At 44.2% G+C, this 23610-nt stretch overlaps 1 protein-coding gene across 3 annotated transcripts in view; it reads right to left on the bottom strand.

The window, feature by feature from the left end:
* The window catches only part of USP22 (ubiquitin specific peptidase 22), a 178958-nt gene that overhangs the window by 82028 nt on the left and 73320 nt on the right, over positions 1 to 23610 (bottom strand). For 2 of the 3 annotated variants that reach the window (XR_012647743.1, XM_075010791.1), the window contains exons 3-4: positions 3800 to 3913; positions 3226 to 3270 (exon numbers count right to left, since the gene is read on the bottom strand). Coding sequence is in view for 2 of the 3 variants with exons in the window: in XM_075010791.1 (XP_074866892.1) it covers positions 3226 to 3270; positions 3800 to 3913 (159 nt within the window). In the remaining variant the exon portion in view is untranslated. The remainder of the gene's footprint in view (positions 1 to 3225; positions 3271 to 3799; positions 3914 to 23610) is intronic. The other variant, XM_075010792.1, reaches the window with a different exon arrangement.

Raw genomic sequence — 23610 nt, 5'->3', positions numbered from 1 at the left:
ATTACAGAGACACATATGGACAGTCCACGTATGATAGAATATTGGCTCGAAATAAGCTTTTCTATAGACAGCTTCAGCAAACTTTTTTGGATGAACAATATTTCTATATTAATATTTATAATAAATGGTTTTGCAAGCAAAGTGTCAGAACTGTATATTATTTCCAACACTTTAGTACTAGCAGCTATTGGACTTGCCAGTTACAAACCCCATAAGTCTAAAATTTGGTTATGTTACAATTTTAAAATGACCATGTTAATATAGTTTTTGAATAATACTGTACTTTGGTTAATTGTTTAACAGGACCGTGCAAAAAAAAAAAACACAGACACATCCAATATGTGCAAATATTTGCTTACAGGATAAAACTGAAAATATGAATACTAAAGACCCAATTCTACACAAAAAGGTGGCTTAACTTTATGCATGCAAATAGTCCCTCAGAAATCAATGGAACTATTCATCTGTATAAAGTTAAGCCTATTGCATGAGTGTTCGTACATTTGGGGTCCAAGTGCTTAACAGTAAAAGGGAGTTCTCAAGTAATTTTAAAGAAGTTAAGGCAAATAAAGATCTAACAGCTTTGCAGTATTCTGGGTGAAGCAATTAAGTCTTGTTTAAGTAGTAATTAAAACACACACACACACACACACACACACACACACACACACACACTTAAATGCCAGGACAAAAACCTCAAGAGCAAAACAGGTGGGGTAGCTCTTAAAGGAAAGCTCTTATTACAAAAGGTCACAAGTTTTGTTTAGCATTTGAGTTTAAGGGCAGAGACAAGGAGCTGGAGGAAGCAAATTCAAAGGCTTCCTGTTCCCTCTCCATTTATTCTTTTCCTAAAATGTAACAGAGAAAATTGAGGTGTGCCCCCAAAACCTGTGGAAAGAATGATCCCTCTCTTTGGCAGTGGTTCACATTTTTTTCCCCCAAGAACAGTGGGGTGGGGGCATGAAAACACACAGGGGTGCACTAAAATCTGCAACATGAACAATCTTAAACAGACTAAAAAATTCAAGGAATGCACAAATTGCCACTTATGGTTAAGGGAAAGCAGTGTTACTAATGGAGTCAAAAACCTCACTGTTTTCAAAATGGTGCTGTAAAATAGCTATTTAGATTTGCAGCCTGGCATATGCGACCTTGAGATCTCCATGCAAATAATGTTTTAAAGTTTATGTACATATTTTAATGAATGGCCATTACTTCCAGGTACTTCAGAGTGTTCAGAAGCTTTCCTAGGTTCTGTTTTTTTAATTTTAAAAAACAAAACCTATTTTGCAGGCACTTATTAATACCAGTTAATGACTTTGGTATTCTCAAATAAATACAAATTTCTGAATATTAGTTAGGAGGTGATATACCCAGAATACCCAAACACATTTTCTTCCCCTCACTATTAAATATGCAAAATTCAGTACTTGGGAATTTTGGAGAATAAGAACATGTTTTGTTGCTCATTATTGCATCTAAGAATTGAGGATTTAATCTTGAACTATGGCCAGATTTGTGGGTGCAGGCTACTCAGAATGGCCTGTCTTCAGATTTGTTCTGATATTATTCTAGTATTTCCAACTCTAGACATTTTAATCACATCTTATGATATTTGGGATTTTTCTGAAGTCTCTTTTCCCAGAGTCATGTTGTTACATCAGAATCTCAGCCTTCTTTTACAAAAAAGTGTCTAGACCTTGTGACCATGCAGAAAAGCTTGCAAATGTGAATTCTAAAGATTCAAAACCCAAGAGGCAAATAAACTTGAATTTACTGTTCCTAAACTTCTACGTTTTTAAGCACTTCTCATAATTTAAAATGTGCAGTAGAAATGGAGACATTCAATTTCTGAGTAGTAGCATTAATTGTAGCCTCCTATTTGGAGATTTTTTTTTTGGCGGGGGGTGGGTAAGCAGAGGGGGTAACTGCTGCCTTTTGAATGACATGAACCACTGTAAAGTTCTCATTCTTGAGGGAGAGAAGACCATAATTCTCTACTGTCCCTCCAGCATGCACATGTATTTTCAATATTCCCCAAAAAATTTTCTGATAAGTATATTGTATCATGAAAGCCAGTTATAAAATTAAACACTTTAAAGAAAATATCTATACTGCATATTCATGTCACTTAAATTAATGAATAGCAGTAGCTACATTTTATATCTTAATAATTAAACACTATCTTACCTATTTAGATCCCTTACTAACTCAAGGTCTGAAAAATATGACAACTTTTTCTGAGCTTTTTTAAAGACACTTAACATCTGTTGGAAGAGAGACCAGTGTGTCTTGGTACAGAACTTACAGAGGTACTGTTCCAGGGGACAGTGAAATTAAGAAAACGTATTTTTTTTAAATTTAGTCATTAAAGTGAAGTAGAGAAAAGGACTTTAAAATCCTCTTAAGTCCTGAGCAACTGTTTTGCTCTTGTAGTTGATTAACTCTTTGGCTCAAGTCAGCAAAATTTTAAACAGATTCGAGGAGTTATTAAAGATAGAGGAGCATAGACCAAACATAAGGTTTAAAATACTTTCCCAGATAATTGCAATAAAATACTTTGCTGGAAAACATTTCGCACCATGATTTTCTTGTTCTAAGATCCTCTATTACCTTCCCTTTCTCTGACGGAACTACTTCAAAATAAGCTAGAGTAAGGGGCAAAAAGGAGGTTTTTTTTAAGCAGTAAGCCAATATGAAGTGGTTTCTTGATAGACCAAGAATGTTCCAGTTAATACACACCTACAGCTGCTACTACTCAAAAAATGTCTGAAGCTAAGGGTGGGAACAGTTTATTTGCATATCAATGCCAGCTAGGTCTACCACACTAGAAAGGGATGCCACAGATTTGTTAAGAGCAGTGCATAATTAGGTGTAAACAGTCTGCCTTCAAATACAGACTTCTCCCATTTAAGAAAAAGTGTTTCTAGAAACCACCGAAAAAAATAAAAAATGAGTGATCCTTTAAACACTACTCAGTTTGGTTAAAAGAATCTCTACTCCTTCTCCCCTCCATAACAGGGGAATATTTACTTTGGAGTAGCTCAATCAAGGGAAGGATAAGCAAAATTAATTATTATTGGATCCCTGGAACATGTACAAATAAGAGGAAAACAATCTGCATTATGTACTGGCACTCTTAATCATGATTCTTGTCTAACATGGCAGGATAATCAGCAAAGGGACGCTTGTTAGTGAATTGCGTCGCCAGCCCACGCCTCTTACCTGTCATTGTACACTGGTAGTGAGAAACCACTGTTGGGGTGAAGGCTAAAAAAGAAAAAATTAGGGAAAGCAAACTGAATAACAAAACAAATGTGTGTACATATATTTGCGTGTAAATATCTTTACACATATACTATGTGTACAATCAGAAGATGGGTGTGTGCATGTAAGTTGTCACATTCTATAAAAAAATCACAGACAAGAGTGGCATTACATGTGAGGGGAACAGACCTTTTGCCTGAGATACCTAAGATAGTCTAAGAGGTAGATTGTTACATTTTCAGCCTGTTACAATTCTCCACTCTGATGACATTAGGGTAAATTGTCCATGATCATGATAGAGGATTTTATATTATAATTAAAAATATTTTTTTTTCATAATTTAGTGTGATGCACATATTAAACTAACAGTCTAGCTTCTGGACAGCAATATCTATAAATCTGTCTCTCCCACATTCTGCACTAGGGTCCCTAAAGATCTCTCTCTTCCCCTTACTAGTTTTTGCCATTGACAAATGGGAGGGACAGGTATGATTAAAAACAAACATAAGAAATTCAGGCAGGAAAACCAAACCTTGTAATTTCCAAGCCTTCCGTTGCTCCTCTTTGGCAATTTGTTCCATGTCTTTGTCGTATATGTAATCTTGACACATAAAGCAGTATATACCCCCATACAAAAGGTCTATGGCTGCAAAACAAAAAAAGGGGGGAACACGAGTGAGTTCAACAAATCTAGAAGAAATTCCCATACAGGCTTCCAGGAAGTCTATCTTCCATGTATATGTCGAATTTCTCTAGTCTGGCAACACTGTTTACCCCTAACTGTCTTCTAATAGCCCAGTAAACAGTGGAAGTGTTGGTAATGTTGCTAGACGATATCACACTCCCCTGGTTAGGCACCAATCTGGTCCAGAGGGTGCCAGGCTACGCAGTTTCAATGTGTACCTTTCCTTCACAAAAATATCTGTGCGTATAGAAATTTGAAAACCTGTTGGGGGATTTGTCAGTTACAAGTTATCTAACTGTTAAAGGTGGACGTGCCAACAGTACGGTATCAGCTGACTCGGGTTTCCTTTGCATTCAGACAAGGTGAGGTATAAGTAACCAAAAGCCATATTTGAAACAACTGATTACAAGGAATGCAGAGTTAATTTTACCACAATCTAAAGAGTCGATACAACGGGGTGAATTTATATTTTGTTTCTAAGCAGCAAATGCAGGTATTTTTGTTCAAATTCACTAAATAACTAACTTCAAAATATAGTGGAATAAAAATTCGAACAGATCAGGAGCTAAACATTCAACTATTACAAATTTCAAGTGCATTTGCTCAGGTCAATGATCTTTTTTTGCAAAGTAGTTTACTACAAACTAGCTTTTTCCTCTCAGTTTTAATTTGGGCAAACTAATTTTGACCAATGCTGAAAAAGCCTCTTTTTTCAGGTCAAATAGTGGCACTTAGTAACAGAAAAAGTTGTAATAGAAGAAATCTTTACTGATTACACACCACATTTTAAGGACAAAATGCAACTGGGGTTGTGCTGCCCACAACACTCAGACAAGGTGGGGAGCCCCTTCGGAGGTCCTGCCACACGCAGTGCTCCAGCCTCATTTCTCTGCCCAGCCACAGCCATTCCAGTTTGGGAGACAACCTGCAGGTGGAGTCACCCCTGTGAAGCCTAGAGACTCCACCAGGCTAGAACTTGAAGCAGCACTTTTACCAGAACTTTTGGGACTTCCTGACCAATTCTCTTCTTCCCCCCACAAACATTTTGATTGTGGGCATATCCTCTAATCACTACAGAAGAAAACATTTTCTTCAAACCACAACCCTTTTCTCATTGTGTCTCTGCTGCAACTTCACTATCAGCAGTGAGCAATCTGCAACCTAGGCACCCTCCTCTGTGCCTCCTCTCACCTTCGTTTTCACCTTCCCGCTCACAAGCCGGAGTCCTGCACCTCTCTCTCACCCCAACCCAGCACTTTTAGAGCACCATGAATCCACTGATTTGTGCTCCATCCCTGCTCCTTTCCTTGAACAGCTGAGAAAGCTGATGCATGGCATTCTGAAAGTGCTAGGAGGGAGGGGGAGGAGTAGGTAAGTGTGGGACACCACATCCCCAGTGTGCGAGAGGCATGGGGCAAGGAGGCATAAAGGGGTGCACAGGCCATAGGTAGCACCTCAGTGGGCCATGTGACCTGTGGGTTGGAAGTTGTCCACCAAGATGGAGGGACTCTCAGTTGCCCAGCACTACTCTCTTCTCTCAGCAGACTTCCCTGCATCCATCCTTCCCTCCACTCTTTCACTCCTTTCTTTCTGTTCACACAGTAACCCACTATATAGACATTTTAAAAGAGAAACTTCAAAAAAAATTAACTTGGTGTTTCCAGGCAATAACTGCTCATATTCTACATTCTCTCTCCACACTATCTTTTTTGTTATGGTTGTAAACAATTTGGGGCTGGGATTGTCTGCTACTAGTTGCGTACAGTGCCAGTATAATGGAGTTCTGAGTCCGAAATGGGCATTTAGGTACTACCAGAAAACAAAATTAATAAAGAAGCCTTTATTATAAAAATCATTAAAGTGGTGGATAGGCTAAGCTGAGGTGATACCCATGAACAAATTAGTGAAGAATTTTAAAAGGTCACAATTAAACAGCAGAAGTAATGGTATGAATTGTACAATACTTGCTTACACTTGGCTTATACCTTACCAGTGCAATCTCTTCATTTTCTTCAGCACTAAACAAATGTGAACAATGTATACTATTACCCACCCTCTTTCAGTTAGCAATGAAGATGATCTGCATCTAATCCCAGTGTACTGATTCCAAAAATCAGAGTCCAAAAATCAGGCAAAGTTTTACAATTATTCAAGACACAATAAGGCTACAGGACCCTTGAATCTATCAAGCACTCTATGGCTCATTAACTATCATTACAGCCAATAATTATGTAGTGCATGGAGCATTTGTTTGCAGCTACCTATTTGTCAACAATCTGACTCTACACAGTTCGGTGCCAAGCCACCAAAGCCAGTAGGGAATCCTGCAGGAGACAGCCTTACAGAGGAGAAACTCCTCATTCAGGGCAGTGTGTGAAGGAAATCTATAGAATAAAGAAACAAAGAACAGCACCTCCAGCCTTGAAGAACTGCGTAATGCCCAATGGTCAATTAAGAGCTCATGTAGACAAGTCCCCTTCAGCCCCTCATGTGCACAGTACAAAGTTGGTTATATACACACTTCACTACTTTATCATTAAGAAGATTATGGTACGTTTGGGGTGAATTATCTCAAATACCAAGAAAACAGTGCGAACACACACACACTATTACAACAGAATGGAAAGATGGGAAGTAGGCAAATATAATAATGGGACCTTATTTTCCATAAAAATGTAATGGGCAAATAATGTAAGGTTCAAAATGAGTTAGTGGTTTCCAACTTAGTTGCTACAACTTTTTTAATACACTAATTTATCTGCCCACCCCATCTTTATGGAAGTAAAATGTGCTATTTCTGTTGGAAAGAACAAGCTATTGCAGGAGTTCTTAAACTGCACTGCACAATGACCTCCTTCTGACAACAAAATTACTACATGTCCCTGGTATGGACGAAGGGGGGAAGAATCACAGTCTGAGCCCCACCTCCCAGATGGGGGGGCAGAGCTCAGGCTTCAGCCATGGGTCCCAGCAAGTCTAATTCTGGCCCTGGCGACCATATTAACATGGGTTCTCAACCTGCTTTGAGTTCCCAACCCACTGTTTGAAAACTGCTGCTCTGTTGGCTCCACTGTTAAACCATGTAAGTTTTCTTCAGGTGACAGCGCACACCAAAGGCACTGCAGTATAGATTTTTCGAACACAATTCCCAATGAGGGCAGACTACTTACAGATACATAAAAAAAACCCTAGAGATTATTTGTATAGTAACAACAATGATTTCAAATACTGTATAGTTAAAAGGTCTATTCCATTTAAGCATCTAACTCATTAATTAGCATTAGCCGAAATTACGTATGCACATCAACATCAAAATACTTTGGGGTTACTTCTTGGTACTTCTTTTAAACATCTGTAAAAAGTATGAAAGCTTAAAGAAAAAAAATTAGTTTTTATTGCTTTAAACCATCAGGGTCAGATTGAAAAAAATAGGTGGTTTTATTCTCCAAAGCTCTGCCCACGATCCCAGCTCCACCATCACCGCTCCACCTACATAGAATGCCTCATTTCAGGCTGGAATGTAGCTTGGGTGCTTCAGGTCCCTTGCTAGGTTGTATCCTACTCTTCTTGGACTGCTTCTGCTCTTAAGACTTCAGGGAATGTGCTGGTACTTCCAAGGCACTTACAGGCAGGCACTGAGCTCTCCCTTCTTAAACACTTCACTCCAGCAGTGCCATCATCTATTACCACATGTTGCACTTTCCTGGTCCAGTACCCTTAAGACCCAAGCAGTCCCACACCAGGAATTTTGCCAGACCCGGAGAGGTCAATGCCCTTGGAGCTTACCAGACGCAGCTCCCAAGCTCTCTCTCTCCAGCTTCCTACTAGTTGCCCCCTGGCTACTGCCAGTTCCCCTATGGCTGCCTAGCTAGGCTAAGGCTCCCAGCTGCCAGACTCCAAGTTGGCCCTTACTCTCAGCTGCTGGAGGGGTGAGGAGGGTGTCTCTGCTTTGGCAAAATTCATGGTCCCACCAGACCACAGTGTCCCAGATTTCAGAGGTTAAACCGTAACACAATTGTCAACGCAACCTGTCTTCTCCCAGAGTTGAAAGGGAAGCCCTGTAGCAGCTCCTAATACTGCAGCTTCCTTACAAGTGGCTCTGGTGATGCTCTCTCCACCAGCAGATACTAGTAAGAGAATGAAAGTAGATGACCTTGATCAAGGACTTTTATGCACAGTCTCAGACAGCTGTAGTGGTGAAGCTCTGCACCCCTAGCAAGCTGGGGCTGACAAGGTTGTAAGACGGATATAGCAATGTCAACAGAATCAGAAAGGTATTGGGATAATCTATGGGCATATACTAATGGCTTCTGAGCCCTGACAATCCCAACAGCAGGACATGAAGCATCCAAAACATAAAACGCTGATTATTAAAGAAGAAACAAGTTTTATAAACAATTTTGTTGTTTGCCATTTAATTTTCAAATACCCCCAATTAAAAAAAGGAAACTTAATTGATTACTTTTTGTATTTATATTGCATAGTTTTTGCTCATTTTTTATTTTACCACACCATTTGCACTGGCTGCAGTCCTTCCAGTAGAAGGGGAGAACATATGTGGAGTTGACTGCATTGAAACAGGAGCAATATACTGTAAATCCTATGGAGGAATATGATTTTCCCCCTTCATACGGTTATTTTATGAAATTTGGGGAATGTAATACTCAGACTATTCTCCCAGGCGTTGCCTAAATAGTTATTTTTGTAGAATACAACTAACTCCCCTCCAGCAAATAAGCAAACCAAAGCCTCTGATAGTGCTATTAGCTGAGCTGCAAAAGGGACAGCTACACACACAAATTCAGAACGCTGCAGGCAGAGTGTAGAATTTTAATATATAAAATTATATCCCAGTAACTACTGGCAATCACATGCTTTGGTTTAAGGACTAGTGCACAGAGTAGATACCAGGGTTTGAATGGCATGCAAGCGGTCTGATGGAAAGGTAGCTTGCCCTTTGGTAAGCATGGCTGTAACTGTATTTTCTGAGTCGTCCGTAACATTGATTTTGTCACATTTACTTAAAAGCCCAGAACTTAAAAGCAGAGCATAAGTTGTGTGGCTCACCTCAATTCTTCATGGCCATATCTACACTAGCACAAATCTTCAAAATGGCCTGGCAAATGGCCATTTTGAAGATTACTAATGAGGTGCTGAAATGCATATTCAGCGCCTCATCAGCACGCTGCCAGCCATGGCTCTTCGAAATCACTGCATTTCGCTGCCACGTGGCTCATCCAAACAGGGTTCCTTTTGCCTGTCTGGATGAGCCGCGTGGCAGCGAAACGCAGCAATTTCGAAGAGCCGCGGCTGGCAGCATGCTGATGAGGCGCTGAATATGCATTTCAACACCTCATTAGTGATCTTTGAAATGGCCATTTCGAAGGTTTGTGCTAGTGTAGACATAGCCCATGAGTACATGCTGCCTGAAGATGATAGATGTTCAGGTAAGGCAATAATATTATGCCCTATTTGTGAAGGTATGCTGTTGTGATTGCGAGTATTTTGGAAAAGACTCATGGGGCTGTAGAAAGGCCAAAGGCTAGAACTCTATATTGGCGGCGCTTTGCTCCACGTGTAAATAGTAGAAAGCATTTGTGTGATGGATATCTTGGTACATAGAAATACACGTCTTGTAGGGCAAGGGCTGAAAACGAGCCCCCCTGTTGCAACACTGGAACACCAGTTCTGAGTATTATCATGCGAAAACTCTGTGTCTTCACAAACTTGTTTAGTTTATTGAGATGGAGGATGGGGTGCAAGCCATCTCTTTTCTTTTGTGTTATATAACAGTGGGAATAATAGCCCTTCCTTCTGTGCTGGGAGGGAACAGGTTCCACCATTCCTTCCTGAAGATGATGTTGCACCTCTTGAGGTACATTTAGTTTGAGAGAAGGGTCCCCAGTAAGGGACAGGGTAGATGGGAGGGATAGAAAGGAATGGGTTAGGGAAGCCAAATTGCCTTCTGATGCTTGTCTAATGTTACAGCTGCCCATTGGTTGTAAAAGTGGTGCAGGAGGTCCACAATAGTGGAATGATAGTATTCAGCATTGCAACCAGCAGAAGATCTTTGTTGCCCTCAACCAAGGCTTCAAATTTGCTTAGTGGGGTTTGGTTTGCTGAGCCAGATGGTTATGGTCAACACTGCAGACTTGAAAAGGTTGTTTGTATGGTGTGTGTTGTGCATAAGAAGGGTACCTAGGTTGCTGGTATGTTTGCTATTGGAATGGTCTCCTCCACGTGGCTGGTGTTTGGTTCCCTGGAGTGCAAAGCATGGCTCACAAGTCCTTCACAGCGTAAAGGACTTCATTGTTTCCCCCCCAAAAGGTAGATCCTTGCCCAGGAAAATTGGAGTTGAGAACCAGGAGGCTCTGTGCAAGACTACAGCCCTAACCATGGATACTCAGGTGCAATCCAGAGTGGCTTGCAGAGCTATGTGGGTGATTGCTTGGGCCTCTGCCTGAAATTTGGGCCTTTTGGCCTCAGGGATGTCATCTAAGATGACTAGAAATTTCATGTAATTCCTGCAGTTGCATTTTGTCAGTAAGATGGAACAGTCAGCAACCCTAAATTGGAGGGTCAAGGAGGCATACGTTTTGCATCTCAGTAGGTCTAAGCATTTACTGTCCCTGTCTGTAGGGGTGGACCTGTACTCATATTGTTTAGTACACTGACTGGCCACTTCTGCCACCCGTGAATTAGGGGTTGGGTGGAAGAACAGGAACTTGGACCATCTAGATCATGGGTGTCCAACCTTTTGGCTTGCCTGGGCCGCATTGAGTGAAGAGGAATTGTCTTGGGCCGCATATAAAATACATAATATAGTTAATGTATATAAATCACGTAATAATGTTAAAAGTTTACGATCTTGTGGGGCCACATTACTAGCTGTTCAGGGCCACATGTGGCCCGTTGGCCGCGGGTTGGACACGCCTGGTCTAGATGGTACATAATATTTAGGGTTGGCCCTTTTACAAGTAGGTGGAATGGAAGCCAGCATCTGCCTGATGGTTTCTGCTGGGTGCATGAGAGCAGGGTTAATGGGAAGCGCTCTCTCGGAGGACAAAGAGATTTGCAAGACATCTCTAAGTTCATGTTGTTTGTTTGAAATCAATCCAGCGGGATCTTGAGCTCTATCGCAATCCTTTGGAAGAGGTCTTAAAAGTGGGAGAAATAATCTGCTGATGTTGGAGGTAGGGGTATTACTGCCTCGTCTGGCGATGACAAAGAATTAGTTGATGGTGACGTGTCTGAGCTGGTTTGTCTTAGATCACAGGTTCAGGCTCCCGGGTGTTACTGTCCTGCTGTGAAATGGTGTGTTGGGCAGATTTGGGTTGTTTGCTGTGTGGACTCACATGCCTGCTGGGATACCTTTTGTAGGACACCCTTGGCCTGCAGCATGGCCAATATCTGGCAAGGGAAAGGTGTTGTGAGGAAAATGCTGCCTCAGCTTCCTGTTCATTGCTTGAAAATTATTATTGTTGTGGAGACAAACTGTGCAGCGTGGTTCATGGGGGATGTCTTTTCTGAACAACGGAGACTGCAGCGTGGAATCAATCACAAGACCGCTATGCAGCATGAATGGCCACAGAGCTGGTGTTAGCAACCCCACTTCCTGCAATGGTACTGTAGGTGGAGCTGGATTGAGCAGTGCTGGTACTAAAAACCATGGCTTAGAGGTCGGTGCCATGACTGACGTCTGTGCTGCTTTGTGCGTTGGTGCCATAGGCACCAAAGAAGAGGTAGGCAACTTAGAGATTGTAGCCTCTGTGCCATGCTGGTGGGTACTGCCTGTGACAGGCACTGGCTGGTGCCTGAGGTGCAGGAAGTATCACAAGTGCTGACCCAAGCTGCTCTTGGTGCCACTGACGTAGATCTCATCGGTGACCATTTTTTTTGTGGTCCAGATGCTGTGTGGCATGGAAGAGCGCCTCCTTCAGGAGAGGTTTTAAGCTGTGAAGAATTAACTGAAGTAGATTGTTGACCAGGTTCTGAAGTTGGGGTGAGCAATTTCTCCATCAATATTAGCTTCAGTCTGAGGTCTCTGTAACTGTGGACTCTGGCTTTAAGTTTGCTGCAGTGCAGGCACTTTTACCTTTGACTCTCCAAGGCAGCAGACCCAGTCAGAGCATCCATCAGAGACCAGCATGGCCTCTCAACACAAGGCACACACCTGAAGCCTGGCAAGCCCAGCATCGCAGCTGACAGTTTTTTGTTTTTTTTTTCTAAACAAGTAACTATTCAGGTTCAAACAAGAACAACTAACAAATTGTCCAACTATAACAACAAGACTACTAAGTTAAACTATCTAAATGTTGATGTTTTCTTTCAAAGACTGTGGAGCTTCATCTCAGACCAGAGACAGGTACATGCGTGCATGACCTGCACAGAGGCTTCTGGCAAATTCTCTGATCCATAGTGCTGGGACAGCATCAAGACCAAGAATGGAACAGCCAGAGAGACAGACACATTGCTTGAGGACGAAGCAAGGGTGCCCACTTCTGAGTCAGTGGATCTCATTCTGATCAGTCCTTCCATACACTCAAGTCAGATGATATCTGACAAATTAAACCAAACCAGCTCTGTACAACTCAACATGGATGTGAGGTATCTTTTCAGCAGGGGGTTGTGCTAATCTTTATCGTTCCAGTTTCAGTGTATGTTCCCCCAAATCAAGTGTAACCATTATTTTTTGTTGCAGAGTACTGTTTCTATTCATGTACTGCATAAAATATATGTAGCAAGATAATATTCAGATCTACGTCAAGGAATGCCTCACGGAAACTTGTTTTTAAGGAGACAGTAAAATAATACAAAAAATGAATATTTAAAATGTGATTTGCAAACTAATTAAGAATTTTTGCATATTAAGTGAAAAAAAAAGTTTCTTTGGCCTTTAATGAAGAAAGTTCAGTGAAGGATCAGGACCAATGGAGACCGAATTAAAAACGGAATAAAACCCTTGAGGCTTAGATGTAACCACACTTCTGCCCCCAGTTATACACTTATCTCTTCTCATTGTATTTTACCATAGCTGAAAAATATGTTTGATACGTACAAAATTTCATACATACAACTCCATAGTAACCAAGTTTACCTTGTTATGCCAATCTTGCAAGCACACAAAACAAAAAACCTAAATAGGTGTCAGTGGTTTTCAACCCTAAATTATAATCTTTTAAATACTTTATAAAGATTTGTCAATTTTACTCGAGAAACACTTTCATCATTGTCTCCTAAACTTTTGGGTCACTGTAGGCATTACCGAAATATTATGTAATATTTTATTGCATCACAGACCTCACTCATTCTATGCTTAACTGTATTCATTTTTCTTGGGGGCATTGAATGCTTGTGTCTTTCAGACCCAAGAGGAACAAAAATGGTTAAAGGTAGCAGTGAAACAAACTTCCTCTCCAACACCACTGTTCAAAACACCATTACCTGCATAAGGTTTCCCTCTTGTTTAAAGCAGTACCTTAAATCATAAATTCCACTCCCCACAAAAAATTTGAGCTCATAACAATACTTTAAAGTACTTATTTCCTTTTGCATCTCACTGCATATATAATGGGTCCATCTCTCTGGAAGTAGTGAACAAAATGTTAATGTGTGTATAAACCATGGACCTCTCCTTTGCAGAATCTCCCCTTTGTGTAGCTTTCTCTTGCACATCCAGTCTAAGAACAAAAACCACAACTTACTCTCCTATTCATGTTTTTGTGGTCTGAGTTCCCATACAACTCTGATAAACTCACAAGAGAACCAAAGTACCACCAACACTAGATTAATGCCTTCTAATTCTAACAAACGCCTTTAGTATTGTTAGACGGGAAAGACAAGGAGATTAATTATGGTAACCTGTTTAGAAAATATGCTTAGTCACTTTAACAACATGCCCTAAAACTCAATCCTTAACCAGTCTTTTGAATAATGATGCTTTGGCATCCATGGGAAAGGACACTCCAAACTCTACCCCGCGGTTTCAGTATTTGGTGTATTAGCACAATGACAGGTGCATACTGGCTTTCCTCCTGCTTCCCTACCAGCTACTGAGAAGCAAATGCTTTGCATCATTGCCAAGAACTCTCAAGATCCTATGGGAGTCTCATACCTCCCACACAGTAAATCATAAAAGGAATCGAAGCTTGTACACAGATCCATCCAATATATCAATTTGATCAGAAATCTGCTTCACGATACACAAAGGTAAGTAAAACTTCTGAAGGCCTTCTCTTCCACCCACCTCCCCAGCCCGAGTGCTAAGATATGGCAGGTGTCCTGCTGGCACAGACAGGCGAAAAGCAAGGTTTCACACACCACTCACAGGAATAGGAGGCTGCAAATTTCCATCACCATTTGTGGATTAACATCCTACTAGAAAGCTCAGTACTGCTGGCAGGCTTTTACCAGAATGATTAAATTGACAACACTGAAATTAACAATAAAAACCACCCTCCAAATTCTACTAACAGGGTTTAAAATATATATTTAATTAAGGTTGCTTTGATTCACAGTCAAATTCCAAAGTAAAAAGCAACAGGAATTACAATAAACACGTTCAGCATCCCCCCAAAATAAAGCTTTTTTACGTTTTTGAAATGTTCAAACTCCCCCCCCCCACACACCCCATTGCTATAGCAACTGTTCACTTACAAGTATGTCAGTGCTACATAGCCATTAGTGTGCAATACTTATTTCAAAGAAGCATTGGCCGTCAACATCCAAAAGCATTACCACAGCCCATGAAAAAGAAATACTAGAAACCTGTCTCTCTCTCAGAAGAAGAATGTCACTTTCTTCTAATCCAGGGCCAGGCTGTATCTGGCCCGCCAAGCAGCTGGATCTGGCCTGCAGGAACCTCAGCGAGGCTCCAGTTTGCCCTGCCCCTGCTCAGGGCTCAGAGAAGCCAACTGTTGGGCTCTGCGAACCCTGTGAGGTGAGCAAATCTTGCAGCTCTCATTGGCCTATTCCTGGCCTATTCCTATTAGCCTGTTTGCATATGAAGCGCCCCTCCTCCCCTCAATTCACAGAGTTCAGTTCAGAGCAATACACATGGCCCTTGCAGCTTCTCAGAGCATGGGCGGGGTCATGGAAGGCAGGGACCCCGGAAAAGAACCTGTTGAGCTACTGGCTGTGAGTCTCCCAGGTAAGTGACTCCTTGCCAGAGCCTGCCTCTGGAACCTCAGCCCCTCCCTGCCCTTACCCCACGTAACCCAAACCCTCTGCCCCCCTACTCCTCCACCCATACTGCTTCACAGACCTGGAAATCCCCCAGGTCACAATCCCCCATCCTACACTCCTTGTACCTCAGCCCCCTGCCCTGGTCACAACCCAAATCCCCGAACCCCCTCCTGCTCCAGATCACAACCTTTCCCAGACCCCACACTCACGCCTGCATCTTTCCTCCAGGTCAGAATCCTCTCCTGCACCCATTTCCCCATCTTAGATCCTACACTTTGATCCCCTGCCACAGCCCAAACCCCTACACCCCTTCCTGCAACATGTCACAATCCCACAGGTCACAATCTCCTAGTACTCACCTCCAGTTCACAATCTTCTCCTCATCTCAGTTAACTGCCTCATCTCACAACTCCCTCCTTCACTCAAACTCCCTCCCAGCTCCCACACCCCTTCTGCACCCATCTTGATCCCAGACCCCATTACTGTTATGGATGAGTGCGGCCCTTGACCACTTACCAATTCTTGGAGTGGCCCCTCCCATCAAAAATCATTGCCCACCCCTGCTCTACTTAACCTGACTATATTAAGAACTATGGAATTAGACAGTGGGAGCAAAATCCATTGAAGCAGACTGAGGATCCCCCAAAATCTGTATCTAGGCGATAAAGGCAGACTATATATGAAACTTTACTACTGTTACACAGCTGGTCCCATCCACACAAGCAGGACAACCATTTTGCAGCACCATTTGAGATAGGAGCTTTGGGAACAATAGTTTTGGCTTTGCCAGTATCTGTCACCACAGTACACCAAACAGCATATGAAACCACCCAAGACTTCATATTGCTGTACTTGGGATTGGACATTGATAGATCCAGACCTAATATAATCTTAGATTGTCTGGAAGATCCTGGGAAAAGTGAGACACAAAAGTTTGTTTGGAGCATAGTTTAAGAGCTTTGCATAGACTTGAAAGCTTCTCTCTCACCAACAGAAGCTGCTCCAATAAAATATATTGCTTCACTCACCTTCTCTTTAATATCCTAAGACAGGCATGGATACAACATTGCATGCATCTGGAGCATTAACATTCAGTGACCGACGGCCATCTGCCAGACTTCTCAGTTAACTGACTAATACAGCAGCTCACTGTCCTCTCTCCCAATTTGTTTTCCTATTCTTTTTAGAGCCAGGCCTCCACCTTATTTTTCTACCACTGAAAACTTCCTAAAAAGGAACATTCAGATAAATTGGTCTTTGTCTTAAATATGAGATAACACTGATGGCATATGTAACCCCAGAGGTACTGAGACCACCTACCAGGATGAGTGAAGTCTCCACTCTACAGGCTTGTCTGAGAGGCACCTGGCCTTTAGTTCATGTGGTAGAATGCAGGGCTTTAGCCCCTAAGGTCTCAGGTTCAATCCTTTCTGCTGATACTGCAAGTCCATTGCGTTTATGCATAGAAACAACCCCTGCACGTTTAAGTGTTGTTTAAGGTGGATTCAAAAGGTCTGACTTGGATAAACACAAAAAGGTTTGATAAAGCTCAGGCTGCCAGCTACTCTGGGCTTTCAGGTAATGGCAACACAATGTTCCCTTTTATCTTTTCCATTCATACTGAGGCCATGTTCAATATGCACCACCAACAGAAACAGAAAGCCTAGCTGTGGGTGCTCTGCTAATCAGCTGGGCTGCATCTGAATCTCTTCTGAGTGGCTGCACAAGTGCTCAGATTACAGGGAACACTGGTGGCAACACAGATTTTTCTCATTGTCTTCTCTGTTATTTCAGATAAACTTGTTTTCAAAAACTTTGCTTATTGTTATCAACTCTGAGCTTAGTAAGGCCTCAGACAAACTACTTTTGGAAGGAGAAACACCCAAACGACCACAGGAGATACCATTCTTCTGTCAAGACCACTAGATATTTTCCCCACCTTCCAATGTATTGTCCTATGGACCAGGCTGACAGCCCAAAGTTGAGGCTTTGTGGGGTGACTGTTTGCATGAAAAGCCAGTTGGCCATCCTGATGGGATCTCTTTGCTTACAAAAATATACACAAGGTCCTGTTGCTCTGGGCAGTGGTAGGGACAGATCACATGGCATAGGCCATTTTCTTAGAGAAATCTCCAAGAGTGCAGGCTAGAGAAGCTCTTTGTCTAAAGCGAGGCTGCTTCTCTGCTTGCTTTCAGGGTCACACGCAATAGCTTTTGCCAGCTTATTCCTACTTGAACACACAATCTCCAACTCTTGCCTTGCCCATGCGTTTGGAGTATCTACGGCTGCATATCATCTCCTGGGCTGCTTGTTCTGACCAGGAAGTATGGCCAAGAAGCCTCACAAATACATATTTACAAAGCCTCTCAGGCTTTGGCTGTGGCTCTCCTAGCGTTGTAGGTAAACAACTTCCATAAGGGGGTAGCTAACAGTACTGGGATCCTGTTTAAACTGGAGCAATATTTAATTTGTTACGCTCAGACGATGGGGGGGAGGGTAGGTGCATATGTTTTCACATCCCTGAGCGAGAAAAGTATAGCACAGTAAAGTGGCAGTGTTGACAAGCCCTCAGTGATTACCTCCTTGCTATATTCACTCTTTCAGAAAACAAACAGCCTCTCCCACCTTCATGACTCTTAATGGCAGTACATAATGACCGAAGTCTCCTGGCAAACTATTAAGTTATAGGGGGAAGGTAAGTGAAGGAATGTCTTCCACTGGACCAATTTTTGCTGGTGTGAGAGACAAGCTTTCAAGCTTATAAAGAGCTCTTCCTCCAACAGCCTCATACAGCTATTGCTCTGAAACAAGCATAGGAAAGGTACTCAAATAAAACTTCTTTTAATGGACTATTCAAGGTGAAATGCATGTGGGTCAGGGAAGAGGAAGCTGTGGGATGGGGTTTAAATTTTCCAGGTTACCTTTCAGGCTGAGGAGTAGTGAGAGATCAGATTATAGTTTAACTGCTTTTTGAAAAGCAGCCAGCCACTGGTGTTTGTCTTATCATTTTACTACCTGAGTTCATCCAAGACCTAGTGATTGTCTCGTTTCACACACAGTTATTGGGGCATTAAGTGCACTTGATGAGGTGCTAATGGGCCATTAATCTTGAACGACCTGTAAAATGTGTGTTAACTAGCTATGCTAAACAATCTGTTCTAGCTCCTATTTAGCTGTGACACTAATTCTACACCTACAGCCCAGAAGATTCTTATAGCCCAAAAGATGCTTTGATGGCTCCACCAGCAGTTGATTTAATAGGTCTACTGAAGACCTCAAAAGTCAATCACAGATTGCTCTCCTGTGGGTCCCATCACTCTATACTGGATGAGAAGAGTAAGAAAAGTTGATGGGAGAGTTTCTACAGTTGACCTCCCCATGGTGTAGACACATGGAAACTCAACTTAAGGTACACTGAATCTAGCGATGTACCTATCTACACCGCTGGAGTTGCATAACGAAAGTGGACTTTCTGCTGTAGTGTAGATGTAGTCCAAAAGTGCCTGTCCTATGCTTGAATTGCAGCTTTCTGTAAGCTTGAAAGTGGTCTAGTGGACAGAGCAGCGAACTAGGAATCAGAAGACCTGGGAGCTGTTTCCCTGCTTTGCAATTAATAATCTTTAACCTTTCCACAAGTTTGTTTCTCTCACTAACAGAAGTTGATCCAATAAAAAAAAAACAAAAATTGTGTCTCCCACCTCATCTAATATCCTAGGAGTAACATTGTTACAAAACACGGATATTTTCTGTTGGATGCAAATGTAGTCACCTGAAATAAAAACTGGACAATAGCGAAAAAAGGAAGCAAAACTTGATAGCAACATCTGAGTACATGCAAGAGACACACCATCCCAAAAAGCTGCACCATCTACAACTCTCCAGCCACTACAAACAACTCCAAATATGTTGAACAGCTGTGGGAAAAAAAAAACAAAACAAAACAAGAAATCAAGCCCCCCCGTACCCCCCCTGTAATCTAAAAATCAACAGGATGGGGGCTTGTGAGGGAGACAGCCCTCTGTGAGACACCCACACCGAAAACCTTTTCCACTTAGCCAAATAAGTCACCCTCTTAGAGGGTTTTCTGCTATTTAAACAATACTTCCTTTATGAGATCCGAACAGGCCAGCTCCCTCAGCCACAGAGCAACCTGGGAGGTGCAGTGACTGGAGACTGGGATGTTGCAGTCTCCCCTCTTGCTGCATCAACAAGTCCGGCCAGACAGGCAACATCATCGGCTTGCGGATCGACGGGTGCAAGAGGGTCGAGAACAAGCGCTGACGGGCCACCAAGATAATCAGTGCCCCTTCTGAGCGAATCTTGAGGAGGACCCTGTGAACTAGCAGGATTGGAGGGACCGTATACATCAGCCTTCTGACCAGGGGACACTCCAGGTCTCTGCCCAGGACCCCGGGCTCTGATTGTGGTAGGAGCAAAATGTCCCGCGTTTCGCACTGAAGTGGGAGGTGAATGGGTCCATGTGGAAATACCCCCACTTCAGGGAAACGGAATGAATGACCTCTGGGCAGAGAGAGCACTTGCGATCTGTAAAGGACCTGCTGAGTTGGGTCTGCCCGTGACTTGTGCTCACCTGGCAGGTAAAGGGCCTGCAGCACGATGTTGTGCTATACGCAAAAATCCCAGACCATCATGGCCTCGTGACACAGGGGAAAGGAGTGTGCCCCCCCCATTTGTTGTGTTGTCTGCACTGACTGACATGCAGTGTCCTGCCAGATTGGCCTTGAAAAAGTCACACATGCCAGTCTGATGGCCCTCAGCTCCCTCACATTTATGTGGAGCCAAAGGTCTGACACACTCCAAAGAGCCTGGGTTCGTAGCTGACCCAGGTATGCTTCCCCCACCCCTCCCCGCCTGAAGCGTCCGTTACTAGGGAAAGTGTGGGCTGCTGAGGGGCAAAGGGGACTCCTGTGAGGATGACCCCCTTGTCTAACCACCAGTGCAGGGTTGACAAAGTCTGTGTCAGCACCATAACGACCAAGTCTGAACTGTCTCTAACAGGGCAAGACACCGATGACAGCCAGAACTGCAGAGGGCGCGTCCTTAACCTGGCATGCTGCACCAGGAAGGCGCACACTGCCATGTGACCCAGCAAATGCAGTCAGCACCTGGCCGTCGTGGTGGGAACTGCCAGGATGTCTAGGATGATGGCCTGCATGGACATGAACCTGTCACCTGGCAGGAATGCCCCGGAACACCTGGCATCCAGTCATGCCCCTACAAACTCTATTGATTGAGATGGGACCAACACTGACTTTGGCTCGTTGATCAAGAGACCGAAGATTACAAAGGTTTGACAGATCAACTGTACATGTTGAATCACCTGCTCCTTGGAACAACCCTTGACTAGCCAGTCGTCTAGGTACAGGAACAGCTGCACCCCTTGCCTGCATAGATGTGCTGCTACTACCTCCATGCATTTGGCGAAGACCCTTGGGGCCGCAGACAGACTAAAAGGCAGGAGCATGAACTGATAATGGTTTCTCAGGTTTATGGCAGATAGAAACCTCCTGTGCGAAGGGTAGATTGAAATATGGAGATATGCATCCTGTAAGTCAAGGGCCACAAACCAATCCCCCCGGCTCCAACATCAGACATATGAGACCCAGGGATAGCATATGAAATTTTACCTTTTTCACAAACTCCTTAAGACTTCTTAGGTCGAGGATGGATCTCCAGCCCCGCTACGCTTTCAGAATTAGGAAATACCAGGATTAAAACCCCTCTTTGATGAGCCTGGGAGCAATGTCTTCTATGGCCCCAGAACCCAGGAGGGATTGCAATTCCTGCCTTAACAGGATCTCACGTGAAGCGTCCTTGAAGAGGGACAGGGAAGAGGGTTGGGAAGGGGGGTAGGAAGAGAGCTGAATGGCGTATACCCTCTACAATACACTGGACCCACCGGCCTGTGGTGATGTTGCACCCCGTATGATAAAAGTGGGATAGGGAGAATGAAAAAAAACTGGGGATGCTGGAGTGGATCGGATTGATTCAATGCTCCCGACCATGCCATCAAAACCGTGGCATGGGTCCCTGTGGGCCCTTCTGGTGACCCTGACATTGTTGGCCTGAACGGCGCCTGTCTGTCCTGTTCCGCCTTCTACTACTGCCCCTTTGTGGCTGCTGAAACTATCTTTGCCAAGGATGGGGGTTACGATGCCTGCAGTGGTTAGTAGGTATATGTAGGCTGAAGGAGCAGAGGGTGGCCCTAGAGTCTGTCAGACTATGCAGTCATTTATCTATCCTATCTGAAAACAGGGTAGGGCCATCAAAGGGGAGGTCCTGGATCTTCTGCTGGACCTCATGAGGCAGGCCAGAAACCTGCAACCAAGCCTTGCTGCACATTGCCACTCCAGAGGCCTTAACACTCATGGCAGAGTCTGCAGCATCCAATGCTGCCTGCAGGGCTGCTCTTGAAATCAGTATGTTTACCACCATAGCTGTGAAGTCCTGCTTGGCTTCAGGCAGCACCATTTCAGAGAACCTAGACAGAGCCTGTTGGTTAGCAATTCTTAATTGCAACCCTCCTATTGAACGGACCTTCCTCCCACAGAGGTCCAAGCATTTAGCTTCTCTATTTTTCAGGGAGGGACCCTGGAACCCTTGGCGCTCTCTATGGTTAGCAGCATCCACTACCAGAGAGTCAGGTGTGGGGGTGTGAGAATAAATATTCATTGCCCTGGGACAGGACAAAGTACCATCTCTCATTCCTATGGGCTGTAAGAAGGGCGGAAGCAGGGGTCTTCCAGACCTCATTAGCCATAGTGGCAATTGTTTTGATTATGGGGAGACCCACACTGGTGGGGTCTGTGGAAGACAAAATGTCCGTGACAGGCTCCATTTAATCCCAGACCACCTATGCTTGCACCCCCAAGTTTTGGGCCACTCTCCTAAGGAGCTGTTGAAAAGCCCTGCCATCCTCCAATCCAGGTGAGACCGATGAGCCCACCAGGGCTTCATCCAGGGAAGAAGATAATGATAGCCCCTGCACCTCCATTTGGAGGGGAAGGGCAGCGGTGGCCTGTTCAGGCACTTCGCACCCCCCCCCCATGGAAATTAGGGGCACACAGTGGGGGGGGGGGCACTTTAGGTGAAGTTGGCACAGGCACCAACTGGCCCGAAAGCCCCACTACATGAGGCCCAGCCAGTACCATTACCGCTTCCTGAACTTGGGTCGGTGCTGGTGCCTGCCCCATTGGCACCAGAGGTGCAATTACAGATGGCATCGGCACCAAAGGGGTCCAGTCCTGCTGCGACGGCTCCGAGGTCAACGCTGACGAGGTAGAAATGGGCGGCTCCATGATGACCACCACTTCCTGTCTTTGTTCTGGTGGTGGGCGCCCAGTGACACCAACAGTGCCGAGCACAGGATTGGCAGGGCCCCCGGCACCGTTAAACGCACTCCAATGGCCTGGCCCTGCACCTCGTGGAATGCCCATGGGGTCCAGAAGAGCCACTGCTGAGTCGCCAGCAAAGCCAGTGGCCAGCCCGTACCATCCGACTACGGTGCCTGCGAGGGCTCTGGTGCAACCTTCTCATACTCCTGCTCCGTCCAAAGCTCGAGTAGGAGGAGTCCAACTCTGACAGCAATTCAGAGGCAGATGACCATAGCAGGGCCTTCAGAATCGGTGCCGATGTCATATATGCTGAGGATGGTGCTGGATCATAGGGAACCTGAAACTGGCCGCAGTCTGTTGGGTCAGCACCAGAGTGCTTGGCACCAAATACGGCATCGGTGCCAGCATCGACATGAGCCCAGAGGTTGGTGCCAGTGTCACGTCCATTAGCCAATCACTCGGTTTCAGTGCCACAGCGCCTGTCTTCCATAGATGGAGAAGGACCCAGCACCGTCATCTGTAGCAGTCCTTGTGCCATCAAAAAGCCTCAGGCATTGAGGGCAAGTCCAGCACCTGCAGGCTGCCGCTCCGCACCATCAACAGACACACCTCCTGCCCTTCGGCAGCATGCACTGGAGCCTTGAACTTGAGGCCTCCTCACTTCTTTGGCAAGCAATGCCTTTCATGCCTCCTCCTCTTCGTCGGCACCTGTGGTGCTGAGAAGGCATTGCTGCCTGTACCTGCTCTCGGTCCTGGGAGTCCTTAGGCGGCACTGTGGTTGATGGCGCCACTGCATTTAGTACTACTCTCTGCTCCTGTAGGAGACCCTTGAGGCTTAAGAGCCACCCCCTATTCAGAGGGCTTTAAGTGCCCCATCTTTTAAAAGTTCTGGGTTTAAAGGCCTTACAAACAGGACAGCAACCACGTAAGTGTCCTTTCCCCAAGCAAATCAAATAGGCTGAATGAGGGTCACTTTTTGGCATACGTTTACCACATTCTGCTTGAGAGCCAGGCATTCCCTCATGCTCAGGGGGACAGAAAGCCCCACCCTGGCCATTAGTTAACCACTAACTATCAAGTACTCAACTATTTACACTTCAAGAACTATTTACACAACAG

The sequence above is a fragment of the Carettochelys insculpta genome, chromosome 16 (genome assembly GCF_033958435.1).
Source record: "Carettochelys insculpta isolate YL-2023 chromosome 16, ASM3395843v1, whole genome shotgun sequence".
Lineage (NCBI taxonomy): Eukaryota > Metazoa > Chordata > Testudines > Carettochelyidae > Carettochelys > Carettochelys insculpta.
Note: the sequence above shows the minus strand (reverse complement) of the source record. Positions and strands in the feature narration are given on the sequence as shown.